The following is a 19,697-nucleotide window of genomic DNA, read 5'->3' as shown; positions in this document are numbered from 1 at the left end:
TGCCATCCTGAGAATGACCCGTTTATTCCTACTTTGTTTTCTGTCTGTTAACCAATTCTCAATCCATATAAATGACAATGCAAAAAGTTATTTAAAGATTCTGGACTTCATACCCCCAATTACCCCCAATCCCCTGTGCTCTAATCTTGTTTACTAATCTCCTGTTTAGCCTTCTGAAAATACACATCAACTGATTCTTCTTCACCTATGCTACAAGTAACATCCTCAAAAAACTCCAATGGGTTTGTCAAACATGATTTCCCTTTCATAGATCCATGTTAACTCTGCCCAGTCATTTCATTATTTTCCAAGCGTCTAGTTATTGCAACCCTTTATAATAAGTTTTAACATTTATCCTACTACTGGCGTCAGACTAACAGGTCTGTTGTTCACCGTTTTCTCTTTCCCTCCCTTCTTAAATATGGAGTTATATTTGCTACTTTCCAGTCTGCAGGAAACTTTCCAGAATCTATAGAATTTTGAAAGATAACCACCAATGCATCCACTATATAGCCGCCTGCTTCAACACTCTGGGAAGTAGCTCATAAGATCCTTTATTGAAACATATAAGATCCTGAGGGATCTTGACAGGGTCAATGTGGAGAAGATGTTTCCTCTTGTGGGAGAATCTAGTACTTGAGGTAGATAGACTCTTGATAAGCAAAGGCGTGAAAGGTTATCGGGGGTAGGTGGGAATGTGGAGTTGAGGTTACAATCAGATCTTATCGAATGGTGGAGCAGGCTTGAAGGGCTGAATGGCCTACTCCTGCTCCTAATTTGTATGTTTGTACATCCAATGAATTTATCAACCTTCAATCTCATTAATTTTTTGAGTACTACTTCTTCAATAATACTAATTTCTTTCAGTTCCTCACTTCACAAGCCCTTTGGTTCTGTGGTATTTCTGAGATATTTTCTGTCTTTCTCCATGACGATAGACACAAAGTAATTGTTTAGTTTCTCCGCCATTTCCCTATTCTCCATTATCAATTCTCCTGTCTCTGCTATAATGGACCCACATTTGTCCTTGCTAATCTTTTCTTTTTCACATATCTAAAGAAGCTTTTATAGTTTGCCTTTATGTTTCTCACTAACTTGCCTTCATATTCTCTTTTCCCTTTTTTATCAGTTTCTTGGTCCTCCTTTGCCAGATTCTAAATTGCTCCCAATCCTCAGGCTTACCACTTTTTCAGGCAACTTTATAAGCCACTCGCTTTGATCTATTGCATTCTTTAACTTCTTTTGTTAGCTATGGTTGATTTACTTTTCCTGTTGGGGTTTTGTATCTTGTAGAAATGTATATTTGTTGTAGACCATGTATACTTCTTTAAATACTATCCATTGCTTGTTTACTGTCAATGTTATTAATATTTTCTCAATCCACCATAGCCAACTTGCCCCTCGTACCTTCATAGTCTCCTTTAAGACCCTAGTTTCAGAATGAACTATGTCACTTTCACTATTTCCCTAAGGATCTTCATGTATGTCGTTAGGGTCCTGGCAAGCTTTTCTCCTTTAGCTTAATTGCCTTCTCTAATACTTTCCTTTTATTTATATTGCTTATCTCACTTTTCACCGATTCAAAATTTACTTCCTTCCTAATTTTTTTTTTGTAAACAATGGAGGCATCTACAGGCTGCGGAATTGGGTGAAGTAAAATTGAGGTACTACAACATCACCACTGACAGAATGCTGCAATAAGTTTACACAGGCAGTCTCCATTCTGAATGTACACCCAGGAATTTAGGGACAAAATGTGATATAAGAATGCGACATCAAGAAGTAGGATTTTGTAGACAGGGCGTGCAGATCTAAGATTTTCAGCATATTATAAAAGATATAAATATATTGAAATTGTACAATTTTTGTACAATTGTTTTAATAAGTTTAAGTAATGTGACTTTAATGCAAGTGATATCTTATCTTGTGACATCACGAAATGAATGAAGGTATTTGGTCAAGTGATTAATGAACAATGCAATTCTATCAGATAAGATTGAATAGTGCTACTAATTCAAGTCCAAAATCTATGTACAATGTAAATAGAATTATATACAGCTCTGGAAAATGGAGTACATTCATTTCTTGTTGAGGTTTGTTTCTGTACTCATCAAGGTGAGGAATGTTAGTGCAGGCAATGGAACATTTCTCATTCCAGACACAGAATGCAGCAGAAACCACTTTAAGGTCAGTTGTCATAGGGTTAGCCTCTGTTGCCTCAATGTGTCTTAACCTCAGAAAACCACAAAATGCACCAATGTGCCATTTTTTCCACTTTCTACACCTACAGTCAATGAATGAGATTGTCAGTTTATTGGCAATAAAGAATAATTTTCTGCTGAGGCTTAACAGGAACCGAATTGAGACAACCCAAATTTATTTTGCATATGTTCCATTCACCCTATCAGTCTGAGCTGGATTTGAACCCAGTTTCAAAATCCAGACAAAAGCAAAATACTGCAGATGCTGAAAATCTGAAATAAAAACTGAAAATGCTGTAAATATTCAGATCAGACAGCATCTGTGAAGAGAGAAACAAAGGTAATGTTAACTATTTTTCTCTCTCCACAAATGCTGCCTAACTTGCTGAGCATTTCCAGCACTGATGTTTAAACAGCTATCCAAGGTATATATTCTCTCAATAAAATTCTTTACTAGTTCTGCTGACCTACACATAATTCTGATGTAGCATCATGTTGAATGAAGTTCACATTTCCAGGCATGCAATGAAGAGCCCAAGTGAAAAAAATAGGCAACTAGATCAGTTATTAAAATTAATATTTTTTAAAAATGGGACAGTAAACTACTCAAAGAAAACAAATGACAAAGTAAACATAACTAAATTATTTTTATACTTTAAAACAAAACAATGTTTGGAGGCATAGTCAACCCTGGAATATACCCTTAATTTGGATGACTTTGAAATGTGTCCTTGCAGTTTATAACCTCCTCTTTTGATGTGTTACATTCTCAACTATTTTATACTTTATAGTAAACCTGCTGCCAGATTTTTAACATAGCAAAAATTTTTCCAAATAGCAAATTCATATATCTGCCGCTATTTACAATACTGTCTGTAGAGCGGATCAGAGGAAAATACTTTTCAGTGACATGACTTGTGTGCATATTTGAAAACGTAAATTGTGAATAAGCTTTTGACATATATGTTTACAAGAGTGAAAATATCTTAAGAACATCAGCTATTTCTTCCTCTTGGAACCATAAACGTATCAAAAGGTCTTTACATTCCTGTCATTTTGCAGAACAGTAAATTAGTGTTCGTGGACTGTGCATTGCTTCCCTCAGGTATGTGGTTTACACATAGATTTCATCTTACGTTTCAGGACAGATGGAATGCACTATTGGCACAACAAATGAGTTATAAGTTAATCTTTGAGTTCAAAATTGTAATAGGCTGATAAAGATAAAGAAAAACATTGTGGGGAAAGTATGTCACAGTGGAAAATAAATGTACGATACTGTAATTCGTCACCAAGTATCTTGAGGAAAACGTCCTACTTTTTCTTCAAAAGATGTGTTTACCCTTTATACCGAGATGTTCTACAGATTATAATTTTTTTCTGGTCTTCCCCAGAATACAATTCAGCTGAGGAAAGAGGGTGGCATTAGCACTGGTTAGCAGATTTTCAGCAAAGCCATTCTGGAGGAGCTGCCAGTGCGTTTTGCAAGAATTGCCCAGCGATTATTTTCTGTCCCGTGTAACCCTTCTATCCGCGCCCTTAAGAAACAGCATGAGGGGTTCTCAGGCACAAATCCATGCCTCAGTCTATGGTAACACTATTGTACCATTCTTTATAGATATGTAAATGAAAATCCTCGCCTTTTGTTTCAGAAAGTCTACACCATTATGAATAGCGCATTTTGGGATGAAATGTGGCAGGTACTATCACAATATTATTTATTGCTGGTGGAAGCTCAAAGCCAAGTCTTTGATCGCGACTGCACCGCTCCTGATGTTTGTTTTTTAAGTGTTAAAGCCATGAATGCATGAGGCGGAGGGTAATGAAAAACCCATTTATTTACACTGTATGAGAGACCTTGTGTTGGCTGCTTCGGCTGTGCGTGTTTTTGTAAAACGGTTGCATTTTGACTGGGTTTTCCCGTCTCAGACGCGGAGGCACTCACAACCTTGCACTTAAAACTTTAAAAAAAAGGCGTTCACTAGCATGCTTCCCACCCCCCCACCCCCCCCACAACCTTGCACTTAAAACTTTAAAAAAAAGGCGTTCACTAGCATGCTTCCCACCCCCCCCACCCCCCCCACCAAATTGCAACTCGATCCTCGCCCCCTTCAGCACCCCCTCCAAAAAAAAACTTCACCTGTCGTTGCTGTTGGAGTCAGATTCCTGGGTTGAGTGGGGGGGTGGGGGGGTGGGGGAGGGGATGGGATGGGGTTAGGGTCGGGTAGAGAGGGGGGCGGGGCCTCTCCGCGGCATCCGGCCAATCGGCTGCCAGATTTCGCGCCCCACGTGGTGGTGCGGGGGGGGGCACTGGCCAAGTGTGAAGGTAAACTGGTGGCCGATGGGCTTTTCACACTGAACGGCGACGGAGGAAGGGGGAAGGCGTGAAAAATCTGCTTCTGAACGGTCGCGCCAGCGTGCGGAAAGCAAACCCGTTTTAACAGAGAAAGGGGAGGGGGGAAAAAAAAAACAAAATCAAAACACGATGACCGTGAGACCATTAACCAAATCCGATACCTTCGTCAGGCGGGTGAGTTGACTTTGATTTCTCCTGATGCTCAGTTGCTAAAAAGAAAAGATTTATCCTTTATCTTCCAACCCCCCTCCTCTCCTCTCCTCCTCGAAAAAAAGAAAAGCAAGGAAAAACGAATCGCTGATGTTTGAAGTCGAGTCTGATTTTTCCTAAGGGTTTCCCATCCAGCCCAGAAACTCTTGGGGGAGCTCAGTTGTCGGACGGGCGGCTTGTCCCACGTCTGTTTCTCCCTTTTAAACTGTGACCGTTAACTCGGGCTCCAGGGGCTCGCGCTCCCGGTGTGTGTGGCGCGCGCGCACCCGATCCGAGCAGGCTCGCGGCGGGCTTTTGATCCACATCCACCCTCAAGGGGGCTCGCGCCCCCCATCCCCCCCGCATCCACCCCCCCCACGGGGGCTCGCGCCCCCCCCCGCATCCCCCCCACGGGGGCTCGTGCCCCCCCCTCCCACCCAAACCCAACCCAGGGGTGTGGGGGCTGGTGCGAGCTCAACACTACCTGCCCTACTCGCAGTGGCTTTTAAAACAGCAATAGCCCCCCTGGGGACGGGGTGGATTTAATGGTGGGTTGGTTTGGGTTGGGTTAGGTTAGGTTGGGGTGGGGGGGTAGAGAGTGGGCTGCTGGTTGGGTGTGGAGCTGTTTAACCCAAAGGAATGCAAGACATTCTCTGCAAGATAAGAGAGCACCGCACCTCGCAAGTTAAGGGTTATCAGCCATGGATCTGTTTTTTTCACCAACTGAAAAACCACCACGTCTGCACTTGTTTCAGTTGAGCACCAGCGCATGTTAACTCCGTTGGAAAACCAAAAAGAAGCTTGTTGTGTACGTGGGATTTTATTTTGACTCTTTCGAAGTGCGACCGTCGAACACGACCGATCAGTTGAAGTCCGTTTTTTTTTTGGTCTTTTATTTATCCATCTGTACTGTAGGCCGCTGAACAACGTTCAAATGTGTGGTGCAATACTTTTAAAATACGCTCTTGAAAAGAACTGAAACTTGCTCACAATGCTGCTCTTGGTAGTAAACCGGAAAGTCCCCTGCGGCAGAAGCTGCGGTGTTAATGTTATAAAATTAGAAAAATAAAAATGGCTGTGGATATAATTTACCACGAGTGCCTTTTTGCCCTATTTGTGCCAATTAGTGCTATAATTTTAATGAGTTTGTAATCTGTCTTATTTGACCCCTGACATCTCGCTTGTCATGTGTTGACATTCCCATCCACTCTGGGTTGTGCACTAGTTGGCACATTGTAAATCCCCTTTAATAATCCGTGATATGTAAATTGTTTGTGTTATTATAATGTATTTGATTAACCCTGGTTACGGTGATATTTTTAAGTACTTTGTAATAGAGAACAAAGCTACCGTGCAGTGTTTTCATTGAGATTTGAAGCATCACTCTGTTACAAAACTAGGTCTAAAAGTGAGATGTGGCAAGTGCCTCAGTGTTAAACACTCCAGTGCAGTGCTGACATTGCAGTAGACAAGTGATTTGAGCCTTAGTAACTTAGCAAGCCATTATACCTAAAAGAGATAATTGGAATAATCTTTCCATATGAAGGAAAACTGCAGTTATGGAGTGAGAAAATGATCGCTCTTCACTGCTCACTAAAACATTTTTATCACACCTCTAAATTTATTTAGCATCTTTTTACAAATTAAGGTGCTATATAAGTGCTAGTTTTTGTTGGAAGGGATTCTATTGAAACAAAAAAGTATTGATGCTATCTTAACTAAAACTTTGTTTTCTGTTCTTGTTCTAGGATCTATCATCCTAAACTTTTGTAGATGGTCATTTAGCTTTACAGATTGCCCTGAGGAATTCTCAAGCAGCTCGCCAGCTGGGATGTTGCGACAGACTGTTGGAAGTAATAAACGTGGTTTTGCCCGTTTCTCCAGTTCAAATTTCTTTGCCTTACCCAGCTCTGGAAACTGGAATATGGGCCGAAGTACCAAAAGTGGTTCTATCAGCAGCATCAGCTCTAACTCTGATTGTTATGACAGCCCAGTTGTGGATCCAGAATATATTATGCAGTTGGTGAATGATGTCAGGAAGTTTGCAGATGTCCTGGAGCATTTGAAAGAAGCCTTTCTTTCAGAAGGTGTGTCATTTACTTAATACTTATCCCATAATTTCTTAAGTATCAGCATGATTTGGTACCTTACAACGAGAAGAATAGTGTCAGTGATAAACCTTTGCAGGTTTTGGCTCTGCCTAAAGGCTGAATAAAAGATTAGCATCATTATGTTTACATTTCCTTGTGCAAAAAATCCTTTCTTATGAAGTATCAAGCGTTGGTCTGCAGTGGATCTTAGTCTTTCTCCTGGAGTGCCCAATAATGATCAACATTCGATGAGTTATTTAGAAATATATAAAAAAAATACTTGGAAGCGAAATATTATTTTTACTGTTAGGATGTGGTCATTGCTGTTGACTAGCATTCATTTGTCTATTCTGAGCTGCCTTTAGAAGGCGGTGGTGACCCTTCTTGAACAGATCACTGGTGAATGCTGTTGCATAGGAAATGCTAGGATTTTGATTCAGTAGCAATGAAGGAATGTTGATTTGCATGCCCACATCATGATGATGTGTGGCTTACGGCTGTTATCATTCCCATGCGCCTATGTTCTGGCTGTGTTAGGCGGTGGAGTTTGTGCATTTGCTAGGTAATGCTGAAGAAGTCATGGAGAGTTTCTTAATTGAGCAGTTCAGATGATAGACGCAAATGTTGTGAGAACTCTGAAACGTTATTGCAGGATTATTTGGTGATTTGATCATTTTTTACTTGTTTCTTATGAGTTGCTGAGATCACAATCAGCTCAGTGATGGAAATGACAGGGACACAAAACAAAACTTATGCAACTATGTCTGTGTATGCTGCACACATGATCTGGAACTGTGAAAAATACTTGAGTTGAAATTTTGTGTAGAGATTTGAGATTAGTATCTTAGTTCTCTTGCACCACCCCCAAATTTGGGCTCATGATAGCAACATTTCAACAAGTTGGATTTCCCTAACTGCATCATTTAGTATAAACACTTTCTTTCCCACCCACATAATTCACACTTTGTTATGTCAAATACCCATTACTTGTGGACTTCAACCTCCACTCTACTTCCTTTGGTAATTGAACTTTGCTGAACCTGAAAGTTGCTGAATGCCAAGTGAAAACTACATATGCATCCACAAAAGGGAGCACTTTGCTCTTCCATGCAGAATTCTTTGTCCAAGTGGGTGCTGGATGAAGTCAATTGCCATTTTATGGTCTGATTTATAAAGCAGTCTACCGTGCAGCTGCTTTTTCAATGAAAACACAATCGCTTAAGACCTGCAGCTTATCTGGAAACTAAAGTTGGGTGGCACTTATTCCTTATGCAGGAAAAGTTAGTCAGCGGTGTTAAAATTTTGTGTGCTCTTTATCTTCCCATTTTTTCCCATGCAGAGCAAATACTGTAATTGGCAAAGTTCAGCATTATTCTGAAGTCATAAGCCACAAGAACAAAGATGCCATGCAGAATCTTGTGATTGAACGATAGAATGAAGTTAACTGTAGGTCTACATGCATGAAAGACATGTTGGTGTGTTTGAGTGTAGTGGAATCAACAAGTCAAGGGACAAAGCTGATGTTACACTTACAGATTGCTTCACTCCTACCCTCCCACAGAATTACCTGGATGACATTGCCAATGTGCTCTTTTCTATTGTGTGAAGGGGAAATTCCATAGCTCAGGAACGGAAAAAAAGCCACTGCAAAAGTTATTGTTTTCAATAATTTTGGTCTTTGAACCTCCTCTGATTGAAGAATGCACTTAGCCAAGTTGAGAGAACGTTTAATCGATAAGTGCTCTGTCTACGACCAGAAGAGGTGATGATTCCTCCTCCTGGCAGCAAAAGTGGGTTTAAGCTCCACAGGCAACCAGTGGTGTAACCTCACTTCAGAATGTTGATGGTGGGAGCATGGTTTAGGGGTAGTTTAAATTTGGGCCTGCCATTTAAAAAAAAATCTTGGATTCCTTGGCATAATTATCTCTTGTAAGTGACCTGAAGTTTTACTTTTAGGAAGCTTATCCACACTATCCTGTATCCACTTGTATTGTAACATGTAACATAAATTAAGGAATGGGAGCAGGGTTAGGCTATGTAGTTTTGAGCCTGCTCCACCATTTGATTTAAATTATGGCTGAACTTGCACAACAAGCCTACTTTCCCATCCTATCCCCAGATCACTTGATTCCTTTGATGCTCAAAATCAATATATGTTAGTCTTGTAGATGTTCAGTCATTGAGTATATTTATCTGGGGTAGAAAATTCATAACCGTTTGAGTGAAAATTTTCTCTTCATCTACCAACCCCTTATCCTAAGACTGTGACTTCTAACTCTCCAACCAGGGGAAACAGCCCCTCATCTATCTGTCAAGCTATTTATCTCTCATGATCAGTCCATCATTCCCTTGTTGCCTCCAACCCAAACTGGATATTGATTTATTAAAGAACAATTTGCTTTTATGAAGAATCAGCAAGGCTGTATTTATTCCCCATCCCTTGATTCCTTGTTAAGGTGCTGATGGGTCATCTTGACTTTGTGGTGTTCCCGCAATGGTGTCAGGTGGGAAATTATTGAACATTGCAGCATGTAGCTGGGACAATAGGACAGTTGTGGTTTGTAGTTGCTTTTCCTGGTGTGAGCCTGCAAGAAATTTTTATTTCATAATTTGCCATGGTGAGATTTGAACTCTTGATCTTGGGGTTACAAGCCTAGTACCATAACCACTTGGCTATCATACCAGAACTAAGTGCAGCCCTGCCTTTTCCAATCAGATATCAATAAATATTCAACTTGAGAAACACAGGACCCTTCTTGCAATATAGCCATGAATTAACTGAGACAAAATGCAATGTTTCTATATTGAAATTGATCTTGCTCATGCCACAAAATAGTGAAAAAAGCATATTGTTGTAGTACAAAGTACTCTCAAAGTTAGATGCTAATCATTGGGTTGGTACTGACGGGTTATCTTATTGGGGTACAATTATGCTGGCAGCTACAAATGAGGTTGTCAGGTGATGAGGGTTCAAAATTAGAATCAGAAGCACGAGTCCTCGGGTTTGGATGGCTAAAAAACTGTGGAAACACACTGCTTTCGATGTTTGATTGAGGGATTTGGCACAAGGGAACATAGAAAATTTAAAGCAGAAGGTACATTATGCAAAAAAACTCAGAGGTTTGTGAAGCTGTGGAATAGCAGTGACCATGTCAAAATTTTAAGATTTTAGTTAGCTGCTTGAGGGCGGATAAAGACCAAAATGGACTAATTAGGAAGAATAACCTATTTTCGTGTTTCTTGCATGTATTCTGAGTCATGAGCAACTTGTGATCGTAAAGAATTTTAAACTGAAGTACTGTAACTAAACTGAAGTACTATAATTTTGTTTGAACTTTAGTCTCATCTTTTTACCTTTTTTTTTCTTTCCGTTTTAATTATTTTCCCTTTCATGCCTTTGCAATGCAGCTAAAGGTGTCTTAATTCGTTGCTTACGTAGCTATGTCAGTTAGGAATGTACAAACTGATAGATTGGATGCACATGAAAGTCCACAATCACTTCATTTCAAGGTTTTTTTCTTTCCTTTCATCCTCCAACACATTAAGTGCACAACTCTATTTATACCATTTCCTGAAATGCAGAATTATGTGTAGCATACTAACTTCAGTTGTTGAGTGTTTTATATCCTTCATGCTGTCCCTCCATTCTGTGTAATAATTAATATCCACTGCTCTGAAACTGGATTTATCTGCTGATTACGAAGTTCAAGTAGGGGCATTCTAAGGAATGCAAAGCCTTGCTGCTAAGCTCAGTGATATTTTTAGAGTGCAACATGTAAATGCTATCAATGTTTTTATCCCACCAGTTAAAATAAAAATTTTGTATTTAAAATCTCCTTTTAAGCCATCCAAGCATCAACTTTTCATGGAGATTAATTCCTACTACCCTACTTCTATTTGTACAATAGCAGTACAATAACAAAATCAACTTATTTATATAGTGCCTTCAATGCAATAAAATGTCCCAAGGCATTTCAGAAGAGTGTTATGAAGCAAAGGTTGACACTAAGCCACAGGAGCAGATGGCCAAAAACTTAATCAGAGGGCGTTAAAGGAAACGGAGGTTTGTGGGTGGGAATTTCAGAGCTTAGCACCTGGGCAGCTGAAGGCATGGCCACCAATGGTGCAGCAATTAAAATTTGGGGATGCTTGCGAGGCCAGAATTAGTGGAGCACAGGGATCTCAGAGTTTTGTGGCTGGAGATGATTGAAGAAAGAGAGGGGCAAGGTCCATGGAAGAATTGAAAATAAGGATGAGAATTTTAAAATAGATGTAGGTCACTGAGATAGGTGAGTGCAAGAGAATGAAACTGCCTTGTGTTCTGTGTCACCTTTCTGTACATTATGCTTGTTTACTCCTTCGCACTATCAGTGTATCAAAGTTTAGTATGCATTTGTTACAACCGGTCCCCGGGTGATGTCCCCCAATTTAACTCCCCCAACGGGACCCTAATTTTGTTATGCTCCCAGGTGAGGAGGAATGAGCTGGCCCCCCTTCTTTATTCAACCCTCTCGGAAGGTTGCAGCAAGATTAATTTAAAAGGGATCCCTTCCCCTGTGGATACCTTTTTTCTGCTCAAAAGTATTTTTTAGAGGGACCCAATTTAACCAGGCTTTCTTGAGGCAAACAGTAAGTTTATTAGTTACTAAAAACCTGAGAAAAATAATAAAAATGCAACACACATACATGCACATGGATCTGAAATGAGAAGTTAACAGTCCAAATAAAAGTCTAAAAAATGTACAAATCAGTCTTTGGCTTGTCTGCGAGGCATAGATGGCAAGTTGCTGCGGCCATTAAGTTGGGTGGTTCTGGTAGGGCTGACTTTGGCAGTTTTGCAGTGGGTTTGGAGACACTTGGTTCTGCAGGATAGCTGAATAAGCTGCAGTATTTCCTACTTGATTATGGCTTCTGCTGCCTTACCTCCAGTAACAGAAAGAGAGGCTTTTTCTGCAACTGGTTCTTCTTGCTGTCACGCACACTAGCACACACTGCACTACTCTGTATTTAGCTTTTTAACCCATTTCTCCCTGTATATTCCTGTAAGGGGAAAAAAAAACATGTCTTGCACCCAGAGTCTGTTTTCTTTGATCTCCGAGCATTTTACTCATTCTGAGATATGAATCGACAGGAGATGGATTTTAGATGATTGCTGAGATGTGGTAATCAGTCTTTTGTCTCTGCAACCATGGGAGATTAAAGTTCAGTCTTTTGCATCTTTCCTATCTCCCTATTAAGTGTCTCTGCTTGAAGGCCACAACACCTTTCCAGGTGTGACATTCCATGTTCTCTCAGGACAGATCTGTCCGTATAATTCACATAGGAATTTTCCTGAAAGTGGTCACTTTGCATTGAGTCGTCTTTTGCTCTGTGTCTTTGCTTGTATTTTTTTTAAAACACAGGTTTTCCTTAAAAAGTTCAATATGCCTGTAAAGTAATTTGTGACTGTGGCCGCCTTTTCATGGCACTTCGCAAGCTGCTTTATTTCATTGGGTAAAACGCAGAGCAAAGTGATAATTTCATAATAAAATAGTTACAATAGCTTTTATGCATTGTGTAACAGCACGCAAGGCTAGCTTGTTCTGGTGGGTCATCTATCTCACTTCAAGCACCATATCTCTCCATCTCTACCATGTTCCATTGCCTAGGATGGTGGTTCATCTCAACCTGCTGCTGTTTGCCTGGTGTCTATTTGCAGATTTTTGAAAAGTCTTTTTCAGCTGACATATACACAAAGAGGTTTCCAACACCAAAATGTAAAGTGTCTTTTTGAATGATTAGATTGGCTAACACACTGTTTAGCTCTGAGGAGCAGCCTCCCATATTGCATATTAATCTGCTTACCAATTCAATCTTCCAAGCAACTTTTGCTTTTCAAAGAAGAAGGATTTCTGGGGTTTAGGAAGCAGGTCCTTAGCCATAGATCTTGTTGTCCAGTAGGATTGGGAAATGGTTTTTGAATATTGCAAGAGGTCTAACAGTATTGGGGTTGCTGAGAGTTTTTCAGTATTGCAGAAGGAAATGAGTGAGTGTCTTTGACACCACATCTCTTCCCCTACTATTTTTAAACAATTGAGCCATCACCTCTCCTGAACTGTACAAGAGTTCCTTTTTCGCATTTCTAGGGACCACCCACAATGCTTTCCCCCAACAGTGGTTTCTACCTTAATGCGCTTAAGTATAAATTTTTTGCTTCTGCACTCCTGGGACTCACTGAGAGCAGAGAAGCAGAAAAATCACTGGTTGTAGAATCTGAGCTGTGAATGCTCAAATTTCTCTATGTTTCGACAGGAATGTCGGAATACAAAAGTTTGCTTTTTAGTGTGCAATTACTGAGTTTGCTGCTACAGCTTCCCCTCTCATGCTCGTTCACGTGTATGTAAGGAGGTCTGGGAGAAGTGGAGCTTCTTATACTGGGACCAGATAGATCTGGGTCCTGACCCCCGGAAGCTGGCTTCCCTCCGGCCCCACTCAATGACTATCCTTGGTGCAATGATACCAACAGCTGCAATGAACTGACCTTTGCTTTCCCTGATGCAGTTTACCAATCCAATCTGCTGTGGATGGTGATTCCCTATGATTTCATGCCTTTTGTGACTCAATTTGGAAATGCCATGCTGCCACTTATAGTTATGCCACTGGTGCCAGTATGTTAAGCTGATCGGGAACGATTCCCTCGTGTCTGGAAATGCTGCCTTTTATTATTTTTGCCAGATTATAACCAGATCAATTCAATTCAATCCAAACCAATCTGTGAAAGGGTTTTAGTTACCAGAAATGTGGGAAATAGGATACCATAAGCTTAGTAAGCACAGTAGGAAAGGTAATTCTAACCATAATCCTGTAATTGAAGTCAAATGCCAGTAATTTTATCAGTTATATGTGCTTTGTGAGCAAATCTAAAAGCCTTTCGTTATATAAATCCTATGTTATGGAATTATCAGGAAGGCCATTCAGCCCATCAGGCCTCTGCTGGCTCTTTGAAAGTGTTAGCCAATTAGCCCTACTCATCTCTTTTCCCCACAGCCCTGCAAATTTTTCTTTTCCAAGTTCAAATCCATTTCTTTTTCCAATTTACTATTGGGTTAGCTTCCATCACTCTCTTTCAGAAGTTGTATTTCAGGTCACATTAACTATCTGAGCTTTTAAAAACTATCATCCCCCTGGTTCTTTAGCTAATTATTTGGTATTTATATCCACTGCCTATGCTCCAGCTAGTGAAAACAGTTTCTCCATAAGTAATTTATCAAAACCTTCCATACTTTTGAGTGCCTCTATTTAAATCTCCTGTAAAACTACACTGCTCTAAGTAGAACAATCATAACTTTTCTAGTCTCGAAACACAATAAAATCCCTCATTCCTTAAAGCACTTCCTCCTTCAGGTACCGTGCCCTAAGAGGGCAATTGTGACCATGCACTTCCATTGGTTGGTCCGTGATTATGGTTGGCAAAGTAGTGCAGTGGTTTGCGATTTGCCTTCTGCAGCATGTCCAACCAGGAAACACTTTCACTCTTGCTGTCAGCCATCAGACATATTGGAAGGATTTACAGGCTAATAATCAACCTGTTTGGCCACATTATAAATGTACCTTACAGTGGGACTTGAACCTGGAGCCTCTGGGCCAGAAGTAGGGATTTTTTTTTTTTAACATTTATTTACAGGATGTTGGTGTTGCTGGCTAAGCCAGCATTTATTGCCAATCCCTAATTGCCTTTGAGAAGGTGGTGGTGAGCTGCTTTCTTGAACTGCTGCAGTCCATGTGGTGTTAGAGAGGAAGTTCCAGGATTTTGACCCAGCGACAATGCATGAATGGCAATATATTTCCAAGTCAGGATAGTGAGTGGCTTGGGGGAACTTCCAGGTGGTGGTGTTCCCATGTGTCTGCTGCTCTTGTCCTTCTAAATGGTCATGGTTGTGGAATTGGAAGGTGCTGCCTAAGGAGCCTTGTGAGTTTCTACAGTGCATCTTGTAGATGGTATATGCTGCCAGTGTTTGTCGGTGGTGGAGTGAGTGAATGTTTGTGGAAGGGGTGCCATTCAAGCGGGCTGCTTTGTCCTGAATAGGGCCAAGCTTCTTGAATGTTGCTGCAGCTGCACACAGCCAGGCAAGTGGAGAGTATTCCATCACACTCCTGACTTGTGCCTTGTAGATTGTGGACAGGCTTTGGGGAGTCAGGAGGTGAGTTACTTGCCACAGGGTTCCTGGCCTCTAACCTGCTGTGGTAGCCACAGTATTAATATGGCTAGTCCAGTTCAATTTCTGATCAATGGTAACCCCCAGGATGTTGATAGTGGGGAATTCGGTGATGGTAATGCCATTGAATGTCATGGGGCGATGGTTAGATTCTCTCTTGTTGGAAATGGCCATTGCCTGGCACTTCTGTGGCATGAATGTTACTTGTCAGCCCAAGCCTGGATATTGTCCAGGTCTTGCTGCATTTGGACCATGGATCGCTTCAGTATCTGAGGAGTCACAAATGGTGCTTAACATTGTGCAATCATCAGCGAACATCCCCACTTCTGACCATAGGAAGGTAATTGATGAAACAGCTGAAGATGGTTGGGCTGAGGACACTACCCTGAGGAACTACTGCAGTGGTGCCCTGGAACTGAGATGATTGACCCCCAACAACCAGAACCGCCTTTCTTTGTGCTAGGTATGACTCCAACAAACAGAGAGTTTTCCCCCTGATTTCCATTGACTCCAGTTTTGCTAGGGCTCCTTGATGCCACACTTGGCCGAATGCTGCCTTGATGTCAAGGGCAGTCACTCTCACCTCACCTCGGGAATTCGGCTCTTTTGTCCATATTTGAACCAAGGTTGTAACGAGGCCAGAGTGACCCTGGTGGGGAACCCAAGCTGAACGTCAGTGAGCAGGTTATTGCTAAGCTTGATAGCACAATTGATGACCCCCTCCATCACTTTACTGATGATCAAGAGTAGACTAGTGGGGAGCTAATTGGCTGGGTTGGATTTGTCCCGCTTTTTGTGTACAGAACATACCTGGGCAATTTTCCACATTGCCGGGTAGATGCCAGTGTTGTAACTGGAATAGCTTGGCTAGGGGTGTGGTAAGTTCTGGAGCACAAGTCATATTATTGCCAGAATATTGTCAGGGTGCATAGCCTTGCAGTATCCAGTGCCTTCTGCCGTTTCTTGATATCACGTGGAGTGAATTGAATTGGGTGAAGACTGGCACCTGAAGTGCTGGGGAATTCTGGAGTAGGCCGAGATGGATCATCCACTCGGCGCTTCTGGCTGAAGGTTGTTGTGAATGCTTCAGCCTTTTTCTTTTGCACTGATGTGCTGGTCTCCTCCACCATTGAGGATGAGGATATTTGAGGGTCCTCCTCCAGTGAGTTGTTTAATTGTCTACCACCATTCACAACTGGATGTGGCAGGATTACAGAGCTTAGTTCTGATCCGTTGGTTGTGGAATCACTTAGTTTTGTCTATCACCTGCTGCTTATGCTGTTTGGGACACGTAGTCCTGTGTTGTAATTTCACCAGGTTGACACCTCAATTTTAGGTATGCCCTCCTACGCTCTTCATTGAACCAGGGTTGATCCCCTGGCTTGATGGTAATGGTAGAGTGGCGATAGGCCAGGCCATGAGGTTACAGATCGTGATTGAGTACAGTTCTGTTGTTGATGATGGCCCATAGTTCAAAATCTAACCTATTTAGCATGGCGGAGGGTATCCTCAGTGTCAAGACGGGATTTCGTCTCCACAAGGACACTGCAGTGGTCACTTCTACCGATATTGTTATGGGCAAATGCGTCTGTGGCAGACAGGTTGGTGAAGATGAGGTCAAGTATGCTTTTCTCTCTTGTCTGCTTCACCACCTGCCACAGACCCAGTCTAGCACCTCTGTCCTTTAGGGCTCGGTCTGTGGTGGTGCTACTGAGCCACTCTTGATGATGGACATTGAAATCTCCCACCCAGAGAACATTTCATGCCCTTGCCACCCTCAGTGCTTCCTTCAAGTGATGTTCAACATGGAGGAGTACTGATTCACCAGCTGAGGGGGCGCAGTACATGGTAATCAGCAGGAGGTTTCCTTGCCCATGTTTGACCTGATGCCATGAGACTTCATGGGGTCCAGAGTCAATATTGAGGACTGCCAGGGCAACTCCCTCCCGACTGTATGTATACCACTGTGCCGCCATCTCTCTTGGTGGGACAGGACATACTCAGTGATGGTGGTGTCTGGGACATTATCTGCAAGGTATGATTCTGTAAGTATGACTGTGTGGTATGAAGGACCCCAGGCTAAATTGAAGTCAGTGGGAATTTTGCGGGGGGTGGGGACAACTTGCCACTGGTTGGAGTCATACCTAGCTCAAAGAAAGATGGTTGTGGTCGTTGGACGCCAATTATCACCATCCCAGGACATCACTGGAAGAGTTCCTCAGGGTAGTGCCCCAGACCCAACCATCTTCGGCTGCTTCATCAATACTTCCATCATACGGTCAGAAGTGGTAATCATCAGTGACTACTGTTCAGTACCATTCGTGACTCCTGAGATACTGAAGCTGTCCATGTCCAGATGCAGCAAGACCAGGACAAAATTCAGGCTTGGGCTAATAAATGGCAAGTAACATTCTTGCCACAGAAGTGCCAGGCAATCTCCACCTTCAATAAGAAAGGATCTAACCACCTCCCCTTGACATTCAATGGCATTACCATTGCTGAATTGGGTTAGAAGGCTGAGAACAGATGAAGCCCGTGGAGAGTACAAAGAAAGTAGGAAGAAACTTAAGCAAGGAGTCAGGAGGGCTAAAAGGGGTCATGAAAAGTCACTGGCAACCAGGATTAAGGAAAATCCCAAGGCCTTTTATACATATGTAAAAAGCAGGAAGGTAGCCAGGGAAAGGGTAGGCCCACTCAGGGACAGAGGTGGGAATCTGTGTGTGGAGCCAGAAGAAATGGGAGAGATAGTAAATGAATACTTCTCATCAGTATTCACCAAAGAGAAGGACTTAGCAGTCGATTTGTCTAGGGAAGAATGTGTAGTTAGCCTGGATCATGTTGAGATCAAAAACTAGGAGGTGTTAGGCGTCTTGAAGAATATTAAGGTGGATAAGTCCCCAGGGCCAGATGGGATCTACCCCAGAGTACTGAGGGAGGCAAGGGAGGAGATTGCTGGGGCCTTGACAGAAATCTTTGTATCCTCACTGGCTACGGGTGAGGTCCCAGAGGACTGGAGAATGGTCAATGTTGTTCCATTGTTTAAGAAGGGTAGCAGGGATAATCCAGGAAATTACAGGCCGGTGAGCCTTACGTCAGTGGTAGGGAAATTATTGGAGAAGATTCTTCGTGACAGGATTTACTACCATTTGGAAGCAAATGGGCGTATTAGTGAGAGGTAGCATGGTTTTGTGAAGGGGAGGTCGTGTCTCACTAACTTGATCGAGTTTTTCGAGGAAGTGACAAAGATGATCGACGATGGAAGGGCAGTGGATGTTATATACATGGATTTCAGTAAGGCCTTTGACAAGGTCCCTCATGGTAGACTGGTACAGAAGGTAAAGTCGCACGGTATCAGAGGTGAGCTGGCAGGATGGATACAGAATTGGCTTGGTCATAGAAGACAGAGGGTAGCAGTGGAAGGGTGCTTTTCTGAATGGAGAGCTGTGACTAGTGGAGTTCCGCAGGGATCAGTGCTGGCACCTTTGCTGTTTGTGGTATACATAAATGATTTGGAGGAAAATGTAACTGGGCTAATTAGTAAGTTTGCAGACGACACTAAGGTTGGAGGAGTTGCAGATAGTGAAGAGGATTGTCAAAGGATACAACGGGATATAGATCAGTTGGACACTTGGGCGGAGAAATGGCAGCTGGAGTTTAATCCGTACAAATGCGAGGTAATGCATTTTGGAAGGTCTAATACAGGCAGGACTTATACAGTAAATGGCAGAACCCTTAAGTGCATCGACGGGCAGAGGGATCTGGGTGTTCAGGTCCACAGGTCACTGAAAGTGGCAACGCAGGTGGATAAGGTAGTCAGGAAGGCATATAGCATGCTTGCCTTCATTGGCAGGGGTGTATTGAGTATAAAAGCTGGGAAGTCATGCTGCAGCTGTATAGAACCTTGGTTAGGCCACACTTGGAATATTGCGTGCAATTCTGGTCGCCACATTACCAGAAGGATATGGAGGCATTGGAGAGGATGCAGAGGAGGTTTACCAGGATGGTGCCTGGTCTGGAGGTTATTAGCTATGAGGAGAGGTTGGAGAAACTCGGATTGTTCTCACTAGAGCGACAGAGATTGAGGGGCGACTTGATAGAAGTTTACGAAATTCTGAGTGGCATGTACAGCGTAGATAGTCAGAAGCTTTTTCCCAGGGTGGAAGAGTCAATTACTAGGGGGCATAGATTTAAGGTGTGAGGAGAAAACTATAGAGATGTGCGGGGCAAGTTTTTTACGCAGAGGGTAGTGAGTGTCTGGAATTCGCTGCCAGAGGAGGTGGTGGGGGCAGATACGATAGTGGTGTTTAAGAGGCAACTTGACAAGTACATGAATAGGATGGGAATAGAGAGATACGGACCCCGGAAGTGCAAAATGTTTTAGTTGACGGGCAATATGATCGGCTCAAGCTTGGAGGGCCGAAGGGCCTGTTCCTGTGCTGTACTTTTCTTTGTTCTTTGAATCCCACACTATCAACAGCTTGGGAATTACCATTGACCAGAAACTGAACTGCACTAGCCATATAAAATATTATGGCTACAAGAGTAGGACAGAGGCTGGGATTTTAGTGGAGAGTAACTCGCCTCCTGTCTCACCGAAGTTTACCCACCCTGTACAGATCCTGCCTTATTTTACTAAAATCTGCTCTTCCCCCAATCCAAAACATTT

The 19,697-nt window shown here is 42.2% G+C and overlaps 1 protein-coding gene across 3 annotated transcripts in view; it reads left to right on the top strand.

Moving 5' to 3' along the window:
- Positions 1 to 4,522: 4,522 nt before the first annotated feature.
- LOC144692228 (rho GTPase-activating protein 29-like) overlaps positions 4,523 to 19,697 on the top strand; it is a 105,370-nt gene continuing 90,195 nt past the window's right edge. For 2 of the 3 annotated variants that reach the window (XM_078560811.1, XM_078560809.1), the window contains exons 1-2: positions 4,523 to 4,731; positions 6,495 to 6,833. In XM_078560811.1, the coding sequence (XP_078416937.1) occupies positions 6,578 to 6,833 (256 nt within the window). In that variant the 5' untranslated portion in view covers positions 4,523 to 4,731; positions 6,495 to 6,577. Of the gene's footprint in view, positions 4,732 to 5,358; positions 5,618 to 6,494; positions 6,834 to 19,697 lie in introns of those variants that run through there. The other variant, XM_078560810.1, reaches the window with a different exon arrangement.

The sequence above is a fragment of the Cetorhinus maximus genome, chromosome 17 (assembly GCF_964194155.1).
Source record: "Cetorhinus maximus chromosome 17, sCetMax3.hap1.1, whole genome shotgun sequence".
Lineage (NCBI taxonomy): Eukaryota > Metazoa > Chordata > Chondrichthyes > Lamniformes > Cetorhinidae > Cetorhinus > Cetorhinus maximus.
This window is presented reverse-complemented; position numbering and strand designations above follow the sequence as displayed.